Genomic DNA, 19605 nt, shown 5'->3' with positions numbered 1-19605 from the left:
CATCGGGATTGCGCACAGTAATACGATAAAGTGTTATCACATAAGTACAGGCTGAAACACCGTTATGTCTGCAAAACAGGAAGGTGTGTAGGATAATGTCTGTCTTACTGCACCACACGGTGTCAAAACCACAAAGACAATGTGCAGCCTAAGATAGCTCCAGCATTACCACTTTTTTCTTCTGATTTTCTTTACAGGCAGAGATAAATGAAAAGCTGCAAATACAAGAAGAAGCTTATACTTTGAGAACAGAAAAAATAAAAAGTCCTAAATAACCAGATAAGAAAGGTGATGTTGAATTTTACAGAAACTGGGAGGTGGGGGGTGATACACACAGAAGACTGGCTCTCTGCCAGAGCATAATTATTTTTGTATAAAGGAAAATGGTTCACTTAACTTTTACCTAGAAATAGTTCATCCGAGTTCCTCAAATTCACTGTGTTCTGCCAGGATTGTTGTTTAGTTTAGACTTAAGTGGGAGACTGTAAACAGAAGGATATGTAATACAAGCATGTTGAAGTTCAGTTTATTTCTGAATATAAATCTCAGTTTAAAAAAAAAAAAACAAAAAAACTCTCTAGTTTTATTATTTCTTTCTTCCAGTTGTGAAATGCTTAAAAGTTTCTGCTTTTTCAGGATATTTTGCTGGAAGGAGAATACACAGAAAGAAAATGTAATTTTGAGGCATTGCAGATACAATAAGGAGAGAATTTAATTAACATGTAATTATACACTTTTTTTCTATAGTTATTCATTAATAACATGTATGTTATTTCATTTTGATTTTTTTCTCTAAGCGTTTAAACTAGTTGCATATATTACACTTCTTTATTTCCACCATACTAAAAATGCATAAACAAAGAGTATGTACTTTTACAGTCTTCCCAGAAATAATTCCTTTTGATTTCCGTGGATTTTTTTCTGGAATACATGTACGTGTAACGTTTCATCTGAGAATGCATTTCCTATTCCTCTGTATACTAACATCATTCCATATTTTGTCAGACATTATAGAAATGTTGTAAACACAGGAGGAATCTAACTATATAATAATTGACATCAGAAGAACTGGTTTAACGTCTATGTTTCAAAATAGTAAACTATACTAATTGCTATGTTACAGAACTCTGTGCCCTAGAAAGCATGTTAAAAACAAGTCATGCTTTCAAGTGTAAGGGCTGGATTGCATGTTTAAGGGAATATTTACGAAACAGAATATTTTATTCGTTACAATTTTGTATTTGTTTCTCATTAAGTAAATGTTAGGCTTTGTTTCACTTCACCCACATTTTTATGGTGATAACGAAGAACGTTCACAAGCCTGACTCATCCAGGCAAAAATGACAATAACCTGAAATAGTTTGCCTGAAAGGTCTTGTTTGTCACTGCCTGCCTTGCATGGGTGTGCTCCCTGGTTGTGCTCAGAGCTGAGAGCACAGCCAGAAGGGGGCGTTGCCTGCACGTTGTTCATCAGAAAGAGCTCCCAGAATTAAAAGACAATATTCAATAGCTGCGTTTGAGTGCCAATAGCCTGGAAGTACTCTTTAAAGTACATGTCAGATGTGTGGGCACTGGACTCCTGTAAAGCAGTTGTGTGAGATGTTAAGTGGGCAGAATATTTTAGTTGGTCTCACGTGTTGAGAAAAATTCTTCCCGTTACATGATGAGAAGTAAGCTCTATAGCAATTCACTAAAAGTTTTCTTCATTTTTCTACCTAACATGGTCCAACAAGTTAATAAGAGCTTCCTTTCAGCTGTAAAATCTACCTATTCCAATTTGAACGGTGAGGTAACTCATGAGGATTTATTGGTTTATCCTAAAAAACATCCTTTAAAATTTCTAAGATCCATGGTTATGTTCTGCAATGTTTTATTGCTTTGAAATGTGACTCTCTTGTCATGAAAAAAATCTAAAATCAAAAGGACCTTTATTTTGATACATAAATTAATTTCCCAGAGCATTATGCGAATGTCACAAATTTCCCTGATTTTGAACTCAAAGGTGTGAACGTAACTTCTGAAAAGAACTGTCTGTATGGAAGGGGAGGAGTATTTCTTAAAATTTTTGCTGAAAACGTTATTGTCAATTTAGCACTTCAGTCAAATCTGATGACTACAACATTCTTGCTATATGACAAAGCAGAAAAGGTATAATGATGATTTATGTTAGGACCAATGCTAAACAAAGGCTTTTGCCCGTATTTCTTCCTCCCTCTCCCATATTTTGTAGAACTTCTGGGAAATTTTGAAGAGCTTTGAAGATGAGAAGTTGTATATGAACATCAAGTATTACTGCAATGATTTGTTAGCAGTCGCTCCTAGTACATATGCATAACAGCTGAAGTACGGCAGAAATTCCACGTGGAGTTCAAATCCCACAAACCATACTTGCAGCTCTCTTCCTGCTGACTAATAGTATTTGTAGCTGAAATAATGCTACCAATAAAAACAGCCCCAGGGATTTTTTTTTATTATTATTTTTGAAATGGGAGGGGGGGATAGTTAAGGAGACTAAGGTGAAGGCAGGAAGACGAGCAAAAGGTGGACATGACATCTCTCCAAGCAGTCAGAGTACATGCTCTGACACAGCATATGAACATCAACTTGAAGAATCCTTTCATGTCTTCAGAATGTTAATATGAAATGCAAAACGTCATGCTTTGGATGGATGGGTAGGAACAAAATGTTCAGATGCAATATGGTGCATTAAGAACAGTCTCCAGCCTGTATTCCTGGCTTTTCCGTTGGTTTAAATCAGGCTTGCTGTTTTTAAAGTCTCCCGTGTCATGTTGAGTTACTGCTATAGTTGTCTCTAAAAATAATTATACTGTCATTTCTGGGACCTACAGTTGAGGCTTTTGAGGCTTTGGCATAATAATCTTTGATTTTTTGTTTCACTACTGATGTGACATAGTTCTTTAAAATATACATACTTAACGTAGTTCTTAACGGGTTCCACCCTACAAAGCTTTCAATTTAAATCAGGCAGATGTAGAAAAGAAAAAAGATGTTACATTCTGCCTTGTCTCCCAAATAAGCAAGGATTTTCTAGGGGAAAAGGGATAGAAGAAACACCATAGTTTTTTCTCTGTAAGGTATAATATTGATGCTTTTTAGCATCAATATGGTAATATCCTGGTCTCCTCTAGGATTTTATAATGAGATAGTGAACAACTAGTAATTATCCTCTAGCAAAAGAAAAGCTTTTCAAGCAATGCTTTCCTGTATTACACTGACAGAGGATGGAAGTTTAGAAAAGATGGAAAGCAGCACTTTCCTGCATTACATTGACAGAGGATGAAAGTTTATAAAAGATGGAAAACAGCTTTCCTAATAAGAAGCTGGCTGGAAAAGATGGAAAAGGGGGCAAAAAGAGAATTATTTTTTTTACCTGTTCCATAGTGTTTTGCCATGACCTTTTCTTCTCAAGCCTCGCTTCTCTCACCAATACTTAATTTGAATTTGAAAATTACCACATTGTTTCCTTCCTAAAATTATAACTGACATTCCTAGAAAATTTGCTTTCCCAGAAAAGCACTGTGCGTGGGCTTTGTATTCAGCTTTCCACAAGTGAGAAAAAGACATTTTCTTCAATAATCTACCCTGCCAACGTGACCACAAAATGTGTGCAAAGTCAGCATTTGTCCATTTAAATCAGATTTTTAAGCACATGATTCAGTTAACCACCAGTATGCATGCATCCAGGTGTAGGTATTGTACTTATTTGTAAGGATTTATTTTGTGAGTAGTATATTGTTTTCATTGATGGGCTTTGTTTTTCAGTTCATACTAACTGTGTAACAAGAAACATATTTGTATTACACACACTTGTTGGTTGTGTGGTTTTTGTTGTTGTTGTTGTTGTTTTTTGTTTTTTTTTTTTTTTTTTTTTTTTTCCCAGTAGTATATTTTAAACTTTTTCAGTCCTTATTTCTGCCTTTTCATCCTGTAAGGTGCTTGGACTCCTCTGTTAAGGGATTCCTGTGAGATATGTCTCATTCTGGTGAGATTTTCACAAGCCACTGCAGCGAAGGGTGTTCCGATGCTACTTCTGCTGTACAGAGCCTCCCTAGCATAGGCTTGATCCCAGGTTGTAACCCAGAAGTAAGTACAAGACAGCTGCTCAAAAGAAAGGATACTAATATGGGCTGCACCCTCTCATCTTCAGCTAGCCCCTGTTTATGGCAGAGTGTGGATATGACAGATGAACCTCAACATGGGTTGCATGCATATCAAGGGTCGTAAAGAATTCATAGGTAGTGCGTGTAGTTTTCCTGTGGTGTCTAAGGGATGTTTACACTCTTACTAGCACTAGTAAGAGTGATGCGTCATCCTGAAGAAAAAGATACTGCAGGTAACTGGGCAATTTACCCCCTTTCCTCCCTCGTATTCATTTCAGGATGATGTTATACCTGCCCCTGCCACAATGTGCATGGTTCTCCTGTACACTGGTGTAGGGAGGAGTTGTGCCCAAGGTGAGATCACCTCCATTTCTCTGCAACAGTTGACAAGGAAGTGACAGCAGTGACAAAACACTCAGGCTGCGTTGCTTGCCGTGAGCAAATCAAAACTCATGCGTGTAACTCTTCAACCTATTTTCTTGGGGCACTTTAAGCATGCAGAGCAAGCGACAAACTCTAGCAGTTGTGGATTTAGATTACGTGTTCATGCCAAAAAAGAAAAAGAAAGAAAAAAAATCAAAGGATAGTTGCAGTGACTCATGTAATTGAGAGTCCCATTCAGATGCAGAGCATTAAAGAGAACTTTGGAATTAGTAATACTGCAGAAAGAACAGAATGTAAAATATTTCCCGGACAGAAACAGCCTGGCTTTTTACATAGTAGAATTAGTGGCCCACTTCTTTAAAGCTTTCACTGACAAAGCAAAGACTGCATTAAATATGAGGTTTGTGTTCACACAGAACTCTACGCTCTCGCTGTTGGCTAGGCATGCCAGTAGTTGTACTTGTTTTGCACATTTAAGCAGCTGATTAAAAGAACGAAATAGGGAAAGGTCAGTTGCTGTTAAGTGCTCTGGTACAGTGGAATAGGGGGAGTAAGAAGGCAGACCTATGGACTGACAGAAGGAGATTGTTCAAAGGCTATGAGAAAGAATGGTCTATAAAAGTTATTTGCCCAAAATGAGGATAGTAATTCTCCATTCCTGGAGGAAAGGCTGTTGGAGTTGTATTGATTTGGGATGCTGATGTGGATGGTGATTCAGGTTGGGAGATTCTGCAAGTGCTTTGAAGGATCTTCTGGATGAGCCAGTTCCTCCAGTGACTGCAAAGAAGGCCTCAGGATTTTGCCTCCCTCCACTGAGGTTAGTCCCTGTGAATATTTCAAATTTTTAACTGAGCTCTTTTTTTAACCCTTTCTAAAGACATCTCATACAACTTTTTCTTAAAATCTGAATATTGTCTCTTTTAAACTCCAGCCAACGCAATTTCTTGTCTAAACAGTCTGTTTTTATGATTGCATTCAATAGAAGCATAAGAAATGTCATGGCTGGACAGAGCAGGATCCAAATCTCCCAGCATTCTTCCTTTGTCATTGTTTATGAGACATGTTTAGGGAAAAGTATAGGAACAGGATACCCTTCAGACTGAGGGATCCTTGGCATAGCCTTCTATTGTTCAGTGGTTTAGAAACTTGTGGAGCCCAAGTATGCTCCCAGACCAAACAGTGGTTTGAAATTAAGTGATATTTTCTCCATAAATATGCCTAGGCCTTTTTTGAACTCTAGCTACCATACTATTCCATGGCAACAAGTTCCATGCTTTAATTTTGTATCGATTAACACAAGCTTAAATGGATGTAAAAGGTTTGAGATTGCTTGTCCCAGAGTCTATCAAGTTCCTCAGTCTTATCAGTCACTTCTTTGTTTTCAGGTAGTACAGGCAGTGAGTCACGAATTTGCTGACTTCATGTACACAAGGAGCAGCCAAGATCCAGGTAAGAAAAAGTTTATGTTGCTCTCTGCTAGGCTGAACCTAAATTTCTGTCACTGGTCCTGTTACTTGTCATTTTTTCTTGTGCCATACCTCACTTAATTATAATCTTCCTGAGCAGAGATGTATCATTCAGTTTTTATCTGTGTCAACAGACATACATGTGCCCACCCGCCTGAACACAAAAATACTGACAAAGAGGGGAAAAATGACCATGTTTGGTCTGTCAGGCAGACACTGGATATTTTGCTATTGTAATCACCAGAGTACTAAGTTTATTTGGAGCATATAAGTCGTGAATTACCATGCAGCTCCAAGAGGAAAACTTTGCCCTTTGATTGTTTTCCAAAGAAATGTTCTCAATTTATTTTCTGCCAAATTCATATTACAGATCATACTAACAAATTTTCCCAAGCCTTATTGACCTCCTCCCTTCTTCACAGTAGTAAAAGAAATTTCACTCATCACTGAGAGATGTTGAAGATTGCTAAATTTTGCTGATTTAGGAGCTGAGTGAATGAGACAAGCAGACAAAAATGTAGATACTGCATTGCAGAAGGCAGTTAGCTCCATTAATAAGAAAAATAGAACTTGTGATATTTCTGCTATTTCGCAGTACATTAGTAAATTGCCTGCTAACAAGCTAAGTAGTGGGTCTAAAGCACTCCCTCGTGTCAAAGGCAGAAGTGTGCATACTGTACTGTACTGGGGAGTATTGATTTGGGGAGGACTTTTTTTTTTTTTTTTTTAACTTCCCTTCCACCTGTAAATCTGTGCTTGCTTTTGCCAAAGTAAGACAATGTAACAGTGATGCTTAGTACATAGCATGGAACTAGGTCTTTGATTTTGATTGGAGCCGAGTTCTCAATGTTCTCTCCTACTAAATCATTTGTAGGCAGCTGGGTGAGCCTGCCAAGCCTTTAGTCTGAGTAAGGATTTTTGGTTTGTTTGTATTTCTCAATGAGCAAGGTGAGACAAAGCAAGCTCTTTACTGTACTTCCTTACTATTCACATTTACAGTCATCTGCAATTGCCACGTGACAAATTTGCCACTAATACAATTTTTTTTATTGAAGTTTTTCTACCAGGTGATTTTTGGATAAAAGTAAGGTTCAGATTTTGTGTTACTTTTGCTCTGAGATCATTTCATCTTTTTTTTTTTTTTTTTGAGATGTCACATTTCAACTTAACAAATTGCCAGTTCATGCAGCTCAGATGCCCCAGAAGTCATTTCCAATGATGTACTGTAAAAGCAGGACTGATACAGATCTCTTGACTACATTTCAAAGACTTACCTTTGGATTACAGGGTTGCAGATGAGACTTTAATTCTGTAGAATTCAGTGGAGAGATGCTCATTTACCACCAAAGGCTCCTGCTTTTTTTTCCCTACTTCATTTTTTTTTTGTGGGTAGTAAGGATGTGGGGTCTGATATTCTGTAGAAGTAGTTGAATAAATTATTCAATTGAATCCAATAACTATCAATGCCAATATTTCTGTGAAATAATTCTTGTGCAGGGCTGCATGATGGTATGTCTTTGTTATATATGACACCTTTGTATATTGTCTCCCAAATATAAATCAGGGGGATCATCTTTTACAATCGTAATCTCCAGGCTTACTCCCTGCTCAGGTGAAACGCTTCTTGATCTCAACAGGCATATTTACCTTGGTGTGATTCAAGTGTAACAGAGGCGTGCTTGGGCTGCTTGAGGCTGTCAGGCTGGGACCAGCAGCAGCCTGGCATTGGCGGGGTGGAGGTAGGCTCAGGAACCAGGAGAACCGGGCTGAGCCCTGCTCATCTCCACTGCACCACTGCCTGCTCCCCCCGTGGTGTGGGATGGGCACAGATACTTCCACACAATGGTGGAGTCTCGTACCCACTGGTGGTTTTCTGAGTAAATACAGAACTCGGAGAGTGAGTCTGTCAGTCTCAAAGCAGGAATTTGGATCTGTTTGTGATCCTTTGTGCTGTGCTCCTAACAGGTTAAACATGTATGTGTCCTACATTATTGAGAAACGTTGTGATTTAGATGGATGCACATTATTCCCCAGCTTCGTGTCAACAATCAAATAGGAGCTTTTGGATTTATTAGTTCCCAGTTCTACATCTATCTTAAATCATTATCATATAATAAGAACTCTATATGGTGCATTGTCAATAAAACCTAATATTGAGAAGATTACTGATCATCTAGTGCAAATGGAGAGCACTGTAAATGATTTAGAGAATATGTGTCAAACGTTAAAGCTATCTAATACCTTCTAAAGTAAGTTGATAGTCATAAATCTAAGATAAACGAACTGTAAAACCACTTAAGAAGAAATAATACTTGTTTAATCAGGCTTCTAGTGAAAAGACTAGGTAGAAGAGAAATTCACAAGGAATTATTAAATATTTTCTAATTCAGTACACTTTTGATAGGGAATACAAATGCACATTTGATAAGCAATTTTGATTACCTAAAACTATCATTGTAATAGTGCTAAATTATGACCCCACTGGAGAAAAAAAAAACGGGGGGGGAGGGAAGAAAAGACTAAAGGGCATCTCTTTTATGGCTTACTGAGCTCTCATTTTTCCAGATTCAGCACTGTGTATATCAGATGGAGATATAAAGGGTATTCATCGGAATTACCATGCTGCTGGATCATGGGTGGTGTGTTGGGTTAGTTTCTGTTGATTTGGCTGTTCCTGGTCACTGATAACAGAAGTGGTGCGTTCATTTAATGCTTTCCCCTGGGAGGAACAAGACATTTATTGGGGAAAGACTGTTTAAAATGATAGTGGAACAAACTCTGTGTTGTCGCATAGCTGAGTGGTACCTTACATAAGCTTAATCTGTTGATTTCAGAGTATTTTCTGCACTTGGGTCCTGGAGAAAATTGTTTCACTTTCTATTTTTTTCCTCAGATCCATTTGAAAGGTAAGTGTAGGTAGCAGAAAAAATAGGTTATGGTTTTCATTACCAATGTTCTGATAATTCAGTTATTACGCAGAAAAAAAAAAACTTCCATTTTCTTCAGTAGGTTTTTAAGTCCACTTGTTAATTCTTGTTCATCCTTTTGGCTTTATGATTGCTCAGAGCTCAGCATCACTGCCAGCATTTATTAGACCTTGACACAGAGCTTTTCTTGGAGCAACTGTAAAAGTATATTTAGCCGTGGAGAAATCTTTCCAAAGAGAAGTGTGCTGTGACTCATGTGACTCTGCTGTTGCTCTGTTGACCTGAGCAGACTTACTCATGGTTTACATAGTGGCACATAGTGGCAGACAAGATTAGATTCTGGCTTGGTGCCCTTTTTTTTTTTTTTTTTCTTAAAGATAAAATGGATATCCAACTTCTTTTCCCTTATTATGAAGAATAAGGACACATATGTTGCTTTGATTGGAATTAGTGAATGAAATGCAAATGCATCTGATCCATTTATAACTCATATTGCAAAAATAACCAGGGGATGATATGGTTGTGGCTAAACTGCATTACTTAGTACCTGTTTTATTCTTGCTCCCTCTCAGATAGGAAAACCTACATGTGAGCCATTGCTATGCACTGGCTGTAATCACATCAAGTTGTACAACAGTGTTTGAAATGGTTGTTTTCATAATAGGATGCAACCTTGGTAGCAAATTTTCGTTAGCTGTGAATTTTTGAGATACTGAAGTCTAGCTGAAAGAAAGCTTGTTGATTTACTTTCTGCTTTCTCTTCAGCTGGTATAAAGCTAGAGTCATTTTACTAAAATAGCAGCTAAACTGAGCATACGTTAAAGAAAGATCATTTCAGAAATCTGTCAGCCTTGAGAACATTTCTCTTCCATTTCCTGAGAATACCAAGGAATAATTGGTTTTGCTACTCTGAGGCAGATCAGCTGTAGCGTGTATAAGTTGTATGAGTGTTGTGTGTGGTATATTAGTTAGTAGTTTAAAAAAAACAACAAACACACACACACACAAAAAAAAAAAAAAAAAAGAAAAAAAAAAAAGAAAACAGAAGCAACAGCTGGGCTGATTTTTACCTGATGTTTGGTTGTTACAGGAACTGCAGTGTCTGGCCTGCCAGCAGAGAGAGAGCGGGGAAAAATTCACACATGATCAAGACTTCCTCTGAGAACTGGAAGCTGAAGCCTTCATTGCATAAAGTGGTTCGTGAAAAGGACAATTGCTTGCAAATGATCAAATTTTATTTTGATGTCAGTGCTTTTTAAGATCTATGTTTTGGGTTGTTGGATTTTTAAATGCTGAAGGGTCACAGAAAGATGGTGATAACAGGTAACTAGTAGCACGTACTATTTTATGGAAGTTAATTTGTCAACAGTCTGGGAGATGTAGATGGCTCACACTGATTGGAAGTGGAAGGCCACTGGGATTTGATCTGTTTTGCATTGTAGGACTTGAATGGGCAGCTGAATGAGCAAAGAGGACTGGAGGGCGCATCCTTGGTTTACGTCAGCTGCAAAAACTCTGTTCAGGGGGCCCTAGCAAGGCCTGCACTGGTTGAGGACCTGCCCCCCTCCTCGTCCAAGCTACATATGGGAGACGCCCTCATTCCTTACTTATAAGCAGGCAAATTACACATGCACACGCATTCCTCTGTTATAATTAAATTAAAATCTTACTAATTTGGAGGCATACCTATCACGTTCTCTTCTAGGAAGAAACTATTATTTCTTCTTTTATTCCTTTCTGCTTGAATCCCAAGCTATCAAGGGCTTTCAAAGAAAAAGGAGTTTTTTCTTTAGAAAAAAGACTATTCAAATTATTCATGATTTATATCAAGAAGGGACCTTTCCTCTTTCAACTAGTAAAAAAGGGGGAGTTTGATCTTTCTCAAAATCATTTGAGAACCTTGTAGATTTCTTTCCAGAGCTAAAACTTTCTTACAAAGCTTTGGATATTCAGCAGAATAATGACTATTACATAATTGAAGCTCAATACAATACCATGGGGCTAATAAATGGTCTCCTGGTTCTATAGAAAATGTAACAAATCATAATAGCACTTATTGGGACTAGGCCAGGCACAAATGACAAAGCTGCTTTTGAAAGCGAGTTCTGGCCAGAAATATTCTTGGACCAAGATCATTTTCTTGACTGTCAGGGGTACATTTACTCCCTTTAATTTTCAGCCTAAATTTTATGTTGATCCTGAAACACTGAATAAAATCAAGCCCGTCAGTGCTGCTACTGCAGCTGTTACAGATGTAAATGCAAAGAAGGCTATTTAAGACAAGTCTGTTTCCCTGAATATGTTATTTTGAAATTATGCAGATTATACAAAAAAATGGCTTGATATGTCCTTATTGTGCCTTTTTAAATGAAGAAAAGGATGCTACACTGTTAAGTGGTTTATTAAACTTTCCGATCACAGCTCTTTTACTTAGAAAATAATTGTTCTATTGTGTGCTGTGAAGCTGCCTGTAAATAATTGGCAAAGGGGTATACTGCTTTGCGTTCTCCATAGAGAAAATATCAAATTCAATTGATTAATCAAAAGGGGCATTCTTTGATGGAAGGAAACCTTTACAAACTTTATTAAAAATATTGAATGAACCATGAGCAAAGTTCATAATCTAAGCTTCTGCTCTACTTTCTCAGGTGTGCTAGCTGTTGTGTTAACTTTCAAAAATTCTCATAAAGCAGGACATGAGATGTATTTAAAAACAAAACAATACCCAACAACAACAACAACAAAACAGACCAGTGTATTCCAAAACCTCTATCGTGGTCTGTCTCTGCTATACCACTGTGACTTCACTGGTTTTCCAGGAGTCACTCTATTTCCACTGCAGAGACAGGTATAATAAAGGTTTGGACCTTTTTTCAGTGAGTAATGCAGAAGCATACTCGTATCATCTGTAGTTTCATGGAGAGCTTTTCTCTTATTCTGAAGGAAGAAATGAGATTGCTATCATTAAAAACAATCTATGTGTGACCTGCAGGCTGAACAAATGTCTCCTCTCTGTTTCAGGACAACAGCAATCATGTGGACAAATGCAAGATGGCTGGTGAGAATGAAGACAAGTGAAACAGAAACTCCCAGACCTGGGAGGAAAACAGAGCTCAAACAGGTGAGTCTACCATATCTCTGTCTTGTAATCAACACTGAAATCATGGGCTGTATGTGAAAGATTACATGTAAAGCCATTGTGCCATTCAAGGTCAAATGCAAGTGGAAGTTAGCAAATAAGAGGTTTGTATTTAGCAGTTGGAAAAAGGTATTGGAACTTGTCCACGTACCAATACGTTCCATCATTGGAATGTATTCTGATCAGAGGAAAAAAATAGAGGGACAGAATAACTGAAGATATGTAAGTAAAGTGTGAATAAGAGAAACTGAAAACACTGATTGATCATGGTACAGTAACCTGACGTCATTTTTGATTAGATCACAAGGTAGAGTAAGTTCAGACTAAGCATTGATACAGCAGAGTGAAAGAAAGGTGTCTTCTGTAGCCACAAGGGCTCAAATGTTCAAACTTGCATCAGACCCTGGGCAAGCAGTTATTCCAGGAAGCTATCTAGGACACCCATAAAAAAAATGTGGAGATTTGATGGGCATCCACTGCACTCTTTGTGGTGCCTTCCTATATTGTCCCCTCCTTGTCCTTACTCCAAGCAGGGATGGCAGCACAGAGCTGATGGCTATGCCTCAGTCAGCACACAGCCCGAATCTCACAGAGGGATTCAATAGGGATGTCACAGAGGGATATTAATACAGTATCAACTGTATTGATAAAAAGGTGAAGCAGGCAATGTGTAGATTGCATCCTGTTGTGACATCTAACTGGATGGTGGCATGGACAGCAGAGTAGGACAGAGGTATCTGAGGGGACCCAGCCGAGGCTGTCAGAGACCTTTGTTTTGGAGGGAGCAATTCGTAATTTCTTTAGAGTAGCATCCCTGACCTGATGGGGAAACGAGAAGCGAAACCCCCAAAATTGAGAGCTTTCAGACTATCACTCTTGCCTGCAAGGAGCGTGTGGGTATCTGTCAGAAAAGCCTCTGTCTCCAGTTGAGTCCTTCTTTGTTCTGGAAATAAAGACTGTCCTTGAGAGCAGGGAGATTTGCAGTGAAGATCCTCGTCAGTCCCAGCTAGAGTTAAATACAGAAGCTCCAAAACTGATTTGTTGTTCAGGTCAAAAGAGATCGTATTATTTAAAAAGCATCCTTCCTACATGCCATCCCATCGTATGCAGTACCGCTGTTCAAAGGGCTTATTCTAAATACTCCATTCTGATAAGTCAACACATTAAAGAAAAGACAATTAAAAAACCAAACCAAACCAAAACTTTCATAGAATGACAGATAAATGTTGTCACAGATTAATACAAATTTTAAAACCTGAACATTATCCTCCAAGCGGGAAAAGCTTCTAAACTCAAATTCAAAACAAAACAGAAAAAGAAAAAAAAAAAAAAAAGCAGAGAAAAATCTCTGACAATTGCAGAGAATCATTTATTAGGTCTCTGTAAGTGATCATTTACATGAAACTTGCATTTAATCTAGTATTCAGCTCTTCCCTTTTATCTTCTGGCTGCATGTGTTTGTGGAGAACAGTGGTCCCTCATCCTGTCTCATATCCCTTCCTGTATTGAACTGCTTTTGTTCACTTGGCACATATGTGGAGTGGGACATAAAGAAGACAAGGGAATTTTGAATATTCCAGTTTTGTTTCTCTCTGATTCTGGCTTAGACCAAAAGCAGAAATTGTCAATTTCTGTTTTAAAGGTGAGCAAAATCTTTCAAGAACGTATAAATTCTCAGTTGTCTTCTTGTCAGTAGAGCCCTTTAGGGTCAAACCACAGGGGAAGAGCCTACAAGACACAGAATTACCTAGGGTAAACAGAAATACTATCTTCATTACACTGTGCAGATGTAACTTTCAGATGTTAGCAATGGCATGTGAGCTAAATACAGACATTATTTACATGTGCTGCTATTGCTAAAGCACTTAAGCCAGGTACTTCAGAATAAGCCCCATGAATCTGAATGTGTAGCGATCACTGAAGTCATTGCACTGTAAGCTCAGCTCAATATCCTGAATTTCTGCTTAAAACTGTTACACGCCTGGATTGAGATGTAAAGCCATCTCTTCAACCTGCTCTTAGGAGTGTCTTGCTCGGGGAAGTTGACATGACTTGAAATTCTCTCCCCTCTCACAAGAATGTGGCTCACGGCTTCTCCAGGCCACACTGACACCTCTTGACAAATGTAGGTTGCTGGCAGAGGTATAGTGCTAGCTTTGGAGATCTCCAAAAATCTGAGTGCTTCTCTCCTCATGTATCCCCCTGTGGTGTGTGCCCAGCTGCCCTGCTAGTCTCCACCACTGATTTCTGTGAGTGACAAGCAAAGGCATTTCAAATTGAAAGGAGGTATTTAAATACTGTCAGGAACAACAGATAAAATGACCTCAAACAATCCCACATAAAGTCCTTTGTTATTTTCAAAGCGCTTTCCCAGCTTGACACCTTTGCTTTTTCATATCCAATATAAAATTCAAAATGTTTTATTCCAATGCAATCCATGAATATAAAATATAAATGTATCAAACCTCACACTGCCTTTTTTGTGCTACTGCTTTGAAAAGGGACCTGAAGTAAACTCAGCATAAAGATCAAGAAAATTATTGAGAAAATTCCACTTCTCAAACTTCTGTTCCCCTTTGTCTTGTTCTCATTTAGAACAACTTTTCTCAAGCAAGCGTGCGTACAGCAGTAAGGAGCAGTGTGGATCCAGAAGGCTCTGTGGACTACTGCTCAGGACCGCCTGGGGGTAAGCTGACTGAACTGTTTCAGGTAGCACTAGCACTGGGGACCTACACAGACAAACTGTCTTTCCAATACCCTCCCAAAAGCCCCATCTCTCTGATACTTGCACTGCTCCTCCCCACGGCTATGGCTACTTTCCTTTACGTATCTTGGTGCAATACAGCAGTTATTGCCAACCTCTTGCCAAAGCCAGAGATTGCTCTTACACAGCCTCCCAAGGGGCATAAGCTTTTCCACTTGCCTTTACACGTTCTAGGCTTTGCATTGCTCCAATGTGACCCTCAAAACCAATCCCTCCTTTCTTTTTGCTATTGCCATTGCTTTGTGTTACTGATGTTGCTGGAGAACTGATGTCCGCATTAGGCTGCCCTCCTATCTGGTGAACATGGCATCCCGCTGCCACTCGCTGTTTTACAAGGTTTCTTCTGTCCTGCTCAGTACGTAGGTGAGCACAAGAAACAGCACAATGATCTTCATGCTGTGCACAGCTTAGCACAAGTTGATGCTGTTTGTCAGGAGCAGGAAAGAGAGCTGGACTGAAGAAAAGCAGTCCCATTTCTCAGAAAAGCCTCTGAGTTTTAAGTTCGGAAAAATAGAAGGGTGCCAGTAAAGGAGGCAGGAGTTGGCAACGCCTCCTGACACCTTTTTTGTAGGATGCAGAAGGTCAGTAGAAATGGCCTGTTGTGGTATGATGCCTGAAAGGCTGATATCTAATTTCTGCTTTCTTTTCTGCTAATTGCTGTGATTAAATGACTTAGAAATTACCTCAGAGTAACTGAGTACAGGTTTGGGGCCTGTGTGTACACAGAAATTGAAGTAAATCAGTTTAGAGATGTTTGGAATAGGCAGAGCTGGCAGCATGCAGCAGAGCGCATAGCTGGGTGAATTTGCATCTTATTTAGTACATTAAAAAAAAGTTTTAAGCTGTGACTTGGAGAAGTCAAGCCAGGAACAATAAGCTTGTCTAGAGAATTCTGGTATTAGAAACTGAAGGATATGGAACCCTGTCCAAGGTAAATATTGACGTGACTCAAGATGAACTAGTAAAACATTTAATGAAGCTGAAAATAAGGCATCTGGGATAGATGTTTATTGTTAAAAATGAAACATTTAGTAAAAGTAGCATAGTGATGATGGAGGTTATTCATAGGGAAGCCAAGCTGGAGAAACAGCATCTTCTGAAAGAAACTGACTCAGGTTATTTGTGAAACATGGAAAAAATTAGAATTGTAACAGAGCTAAAAATGTAAGTGAAAAGCAGATGGTCATTATGGACATTCAGAGTGGATTTTGGAGAATGAATCATACCCAGGGACAAATTACTCAGGTGTCCAGAATAACTCTATTGACTTTGACGGATTTCTCTGTATGTGCCTTTGTGTAGTTGAGAGTTTACTCCCTTATGCTGTGTGAGGACTGAATATAAAGAGACTTTGAGAAAAAGTACTGACTTTCATTCATTCCAGTATCATTCTCGTGATGATAGAGAATAAGTTGCATTAACTTCATGAGGCATTTCAGGAACATATTAGGAGCTTTTCCCTTTTGTGCAGTAGGGAAAAAAAAAAAAAAATAAAACCTTGCATGATGCTGTGAAAATAATCAGAAAAGCTCCATTAAACTGGAAATGGGAATAAATTGTGGTGCTGTATTAGAAGTCTTACTCACATGTAAGTCTATGGATTTATCAGAATGCTCTACTGTAAAATCCACTGAGCCAACGTTACATTCATGTGTTTACTCATGGTATAGATATCGGGGAAGAGATACCAAAAATTGAAATTGTTTGCTTAGGAGTGCTCTGTAAACCAACTTTATTTTACTTCAGAAATGCAAGGCTAATGCATGAGGACTGATTACATACAAAAAATATATTTGATCTGTTCACACGTAGCATGCCTATAGTTGTTGCGGTATTGCTATGTTTATATATATATGTGTGTATATATATATATATATATATATATATAAAACAATTAAATAAACTATCCAGTGCTTATGCATATACAGCTGTAGTCTCCCAGGTGGCTTTGAATTGCAATACAAGGACATCCATTGTCCCAGGCCAAAGGCACAGGATAATCCATATAGCTGATGGTGTGGCAGAAGGAATGAAGGCAGGGCAGGAGGAGAAGCAGAGAGGGATGCCCAGGAAAGACAGTGACAAAGGTGTCACCGTCACTTGGACTAGATTTAGAGGATCTGCAAGACAACCCATCCACTTCCTTCATTTCCTATTTATTGAGAAGGTTTCCTTTGGCTTGTCTTGCTGTTACAGCCACGATCAAATCATAGTTGCTGGTAGATCTTATTACTAACATAAACAAATAGCAGATCAGTTTGTTATTGTGCCAAGCTTCAAAGCTGAAGCTGATCTTAGAATCAGTAGGCTCTACCAGTATTGACCTGCAATTGAAATACAAAGGGGATGTTGATAATATGAAACATATGTTGCTTATGCAGATAACTGTGCATCACTTAAATGCTCTCTGCAAAGCACCTCAATATGTTGATCAACCAGCAACCTCAGCCAAAGTAACACTGGAGTCTCAGATTGTTTGAGATGCTACACAGCAGTGCAGTGACATCCAAAACTGTGCTTCTTCCCAGCTCTGCTTGTCCCAGAGGGGGGTGTGGCAGATAGGTAGAATTACTGCTGGCTTTGCTCCCTGAAATTCATGTTCAGCAAAAGTCTACTCTGAGCAAAGCAAGAATGATTTTATTGATTTAAAAATAGTTTGAAAGCAAATAAGGACACAAACATTTTCTTATTTTTGTGCTCATAAAAATATTATTTGATTAGGTCACTATCAGAAACGCAAAGCTGTTAACTAAATGATGTGTACAAAACAAGGTATGTACAATGCCTTAGTGGTGGGTGAGATGTTTCATTCTGCTTCTTTACCTTTAAACGCCAGCCAATATAATTTTTGTTTTTGTCACTGTAGCATTTGGCATTATTCCCATATGTACAGACTGCAACATCTGCAAGTCTTAAAAAATAATATAAAGTTCCATCATTGTATAAGCCTTGCTTATTTTAATGGTCCTAAACCAGCAACTTTGCTTCAGTGCAGGCAGTCGATGCAGTGCTCTACTTGTACCAAGCAAGCTGCTCGGTGGGGCTGGTGGTGTTCATGTCCGTGTTGTTGGTATTCACATGGATGATGATTGCAGTGTAAGGTCATGCTCTTGAGGAACACAATGTGGACATCAGTTGCTATCACACAGAAACTTAATAGGTTACTAATAAGTGGAATTGTGGGTAATCAACTGCAAAGCAATTGCATTGATTTGAGGAGAGCTTATTTCTGTCACCTAGTGTCCACAGATACCTAGCAGGAAGATTTTTTCCACAAGTGGAGGCTGACCTTGCTTCTGGAGGTTTTGTTGTCATTATGCAGTGATCACAAGGTGATGCAGAAGCAGGTTTTGGGGGGACAGTCAGTCATGCAGGGGGTGAAAAAGCAGGCTGTAAATTTCCTGTCGCCACCCATTAGTCCAAGTCAATGCACTTTTGAGCAGTCTTGTTCACATTACAGGCTAGATTGCCCTTCATGAAGGGAGAGAAACCTCATCTTCCAATTTACAAGTTACCATTTATTTTGTGTGCTTCTTTTGTGCCATGTGGCTGTAGTGTTAAAAAATGAAAGTTAAACATCTAAGACCTCTTTTAGTTGTGTCTAAAAATATGCTGGCTGCAGCGTGGGAGAATTCACTTGAGCTTGTATGAGAATTTGCCACAAGAAAGGGATTCCTGGAGCTGCATGTTTATCTGTGGGCAGCTAGCATCCTCCACTGGGCAGCTTGTCACAGGAACATGTGCTGTGGAAGCAGAGGCTGTAGTGCAAGACTGCTTCCCAAGAGCAGCTGCACCTGAATTTGCAGAACTCGCACTTGTTTTTGGTCCTATAGTCTACGTACTTTGCTTCAGGGTCTTTCTGTGAAGAGTAGGCATAGCATTGATATGGCTGTTGTTACGATCCACGTACTTAAAAATTAGCTCAAACAAGAACACAAGTGCTGGGCCATGTGAGATGCCGCACAAGTAATCACTGCTGCTGTGTTCCAAGGAGCAAATCACCCATCTTGTGTTCTTTTTTTGTTTTGTTTCTTTAATTCATGTATTTCTAGGCTTGGTGTGTGAGGTTTCATTTTCTTTCATTTGAAAGGTTTGAAAAGAACACCATCTGTGGCTGTGTACTTGACTTTGCATGTGTCTTACTGAGAACCATAAAATGACCTAGGCATTATAGATTCAGATGTTTTACAAGTATGGTTCAGCATTTGCAGATTTATTTAAATAATGGTCACCTGATTGTTTTTCTAAAGGTAGGCAATGTAGAAAAAGCTGTGAGCAATACCATCAAACCTTGCTGTTGCCAAGCATGTGGCAAGCAGTTTTAGAAATGATTCCGTCTTTCCTACATGTTTATAAAGCCTTAGAGAATTTTCTGACTGTAGCACATTTCAGCATAAGGGAAACAAAAAAAATCAGTCCCTATATTTCATGTGTTCAGTAGCGGAGGACTGAAGAAGCACAAGACAGGTGCTTTTTGAAAAAGAATGAAAGATGTGAGGAGCTGATTCATGGTGGAGTAGCATGCTTTTAGCTGGGAAGGTTTATTGTAGCTGAACCTCCTGCCATCCCTCTAGCCGATATCGTAGATGAATCAGCAACTTGCTATTTTTATCTCAGCTGTACCGATAGAGTTTATAATATTGTTCTGTCAGAGCTATTTATACATCATCACATGCCTGACTACTCCAGGCTGTGTTGGTGGGTTATTTTCTTTTTTTTTTTCCTTCTGTCTTAGATGATGACATCATGAATTAGGCATTTGTACTGAACGAAAAAGCTTTCTTCAGAATAGCAACAATTAAAG

At 38.7% G+C, this 19605-nt stretch overlaps 1 protein-coding gene across 7 annotated transcripts in view; it reads left to right on the top strand.

The window, feature by feature from the left end:
* The window catches only part of CABCOCO1 (ciliary associated calcium binding coiled-coil 1), a 263070-nt gene that overhangs the window by 220592 nt on the left and 22873 nt on the right, over positions 1-19605 (top strand). For 5 of the 7 annotated variants that reach the window (XM_068689322.1, XM_068689323.1, XM_068689325.1 and 2 more), the window contains 4 exons: positions 198-5954; positions 9989-10094; positions 11920-12019; positions 14633-14723. In XM_068689322.1, coding sequence (XP_068545423.1) covers positions 198-275 — 78 coding nt within the window. In that variant the 3' untranslated portion in view covers positions 276-5954; positions 9989-10094; positions 11920-12019; positions 14633-14723. The remainder of the gene's footprint in view (positions 1-197; positions 5955-9988; positions 10095-11919; positions 12020-14632; positions 14724-19605) is intronic. The other 2 variants (XM_068689321.1, XM_068689320.1) reach the window with 2 other exon arrangements.

Source organism: Anas acuta, chromosome 7 (assembly GCF_963932015.1).
Source record: "Anas acuta chromosome 7, bAnaAcu1.1, whole genome shotgun sequence".
In the NCBI taxonomy this organism is placed as follows: Eukaryota; Metazoa; Chordata; class Aves; order Anseriformes; family Anatidae; genus Anas; species Anas acuta.
This window is presented reverse-complemented; position numbering and strand designations above follow the sequence as displayed.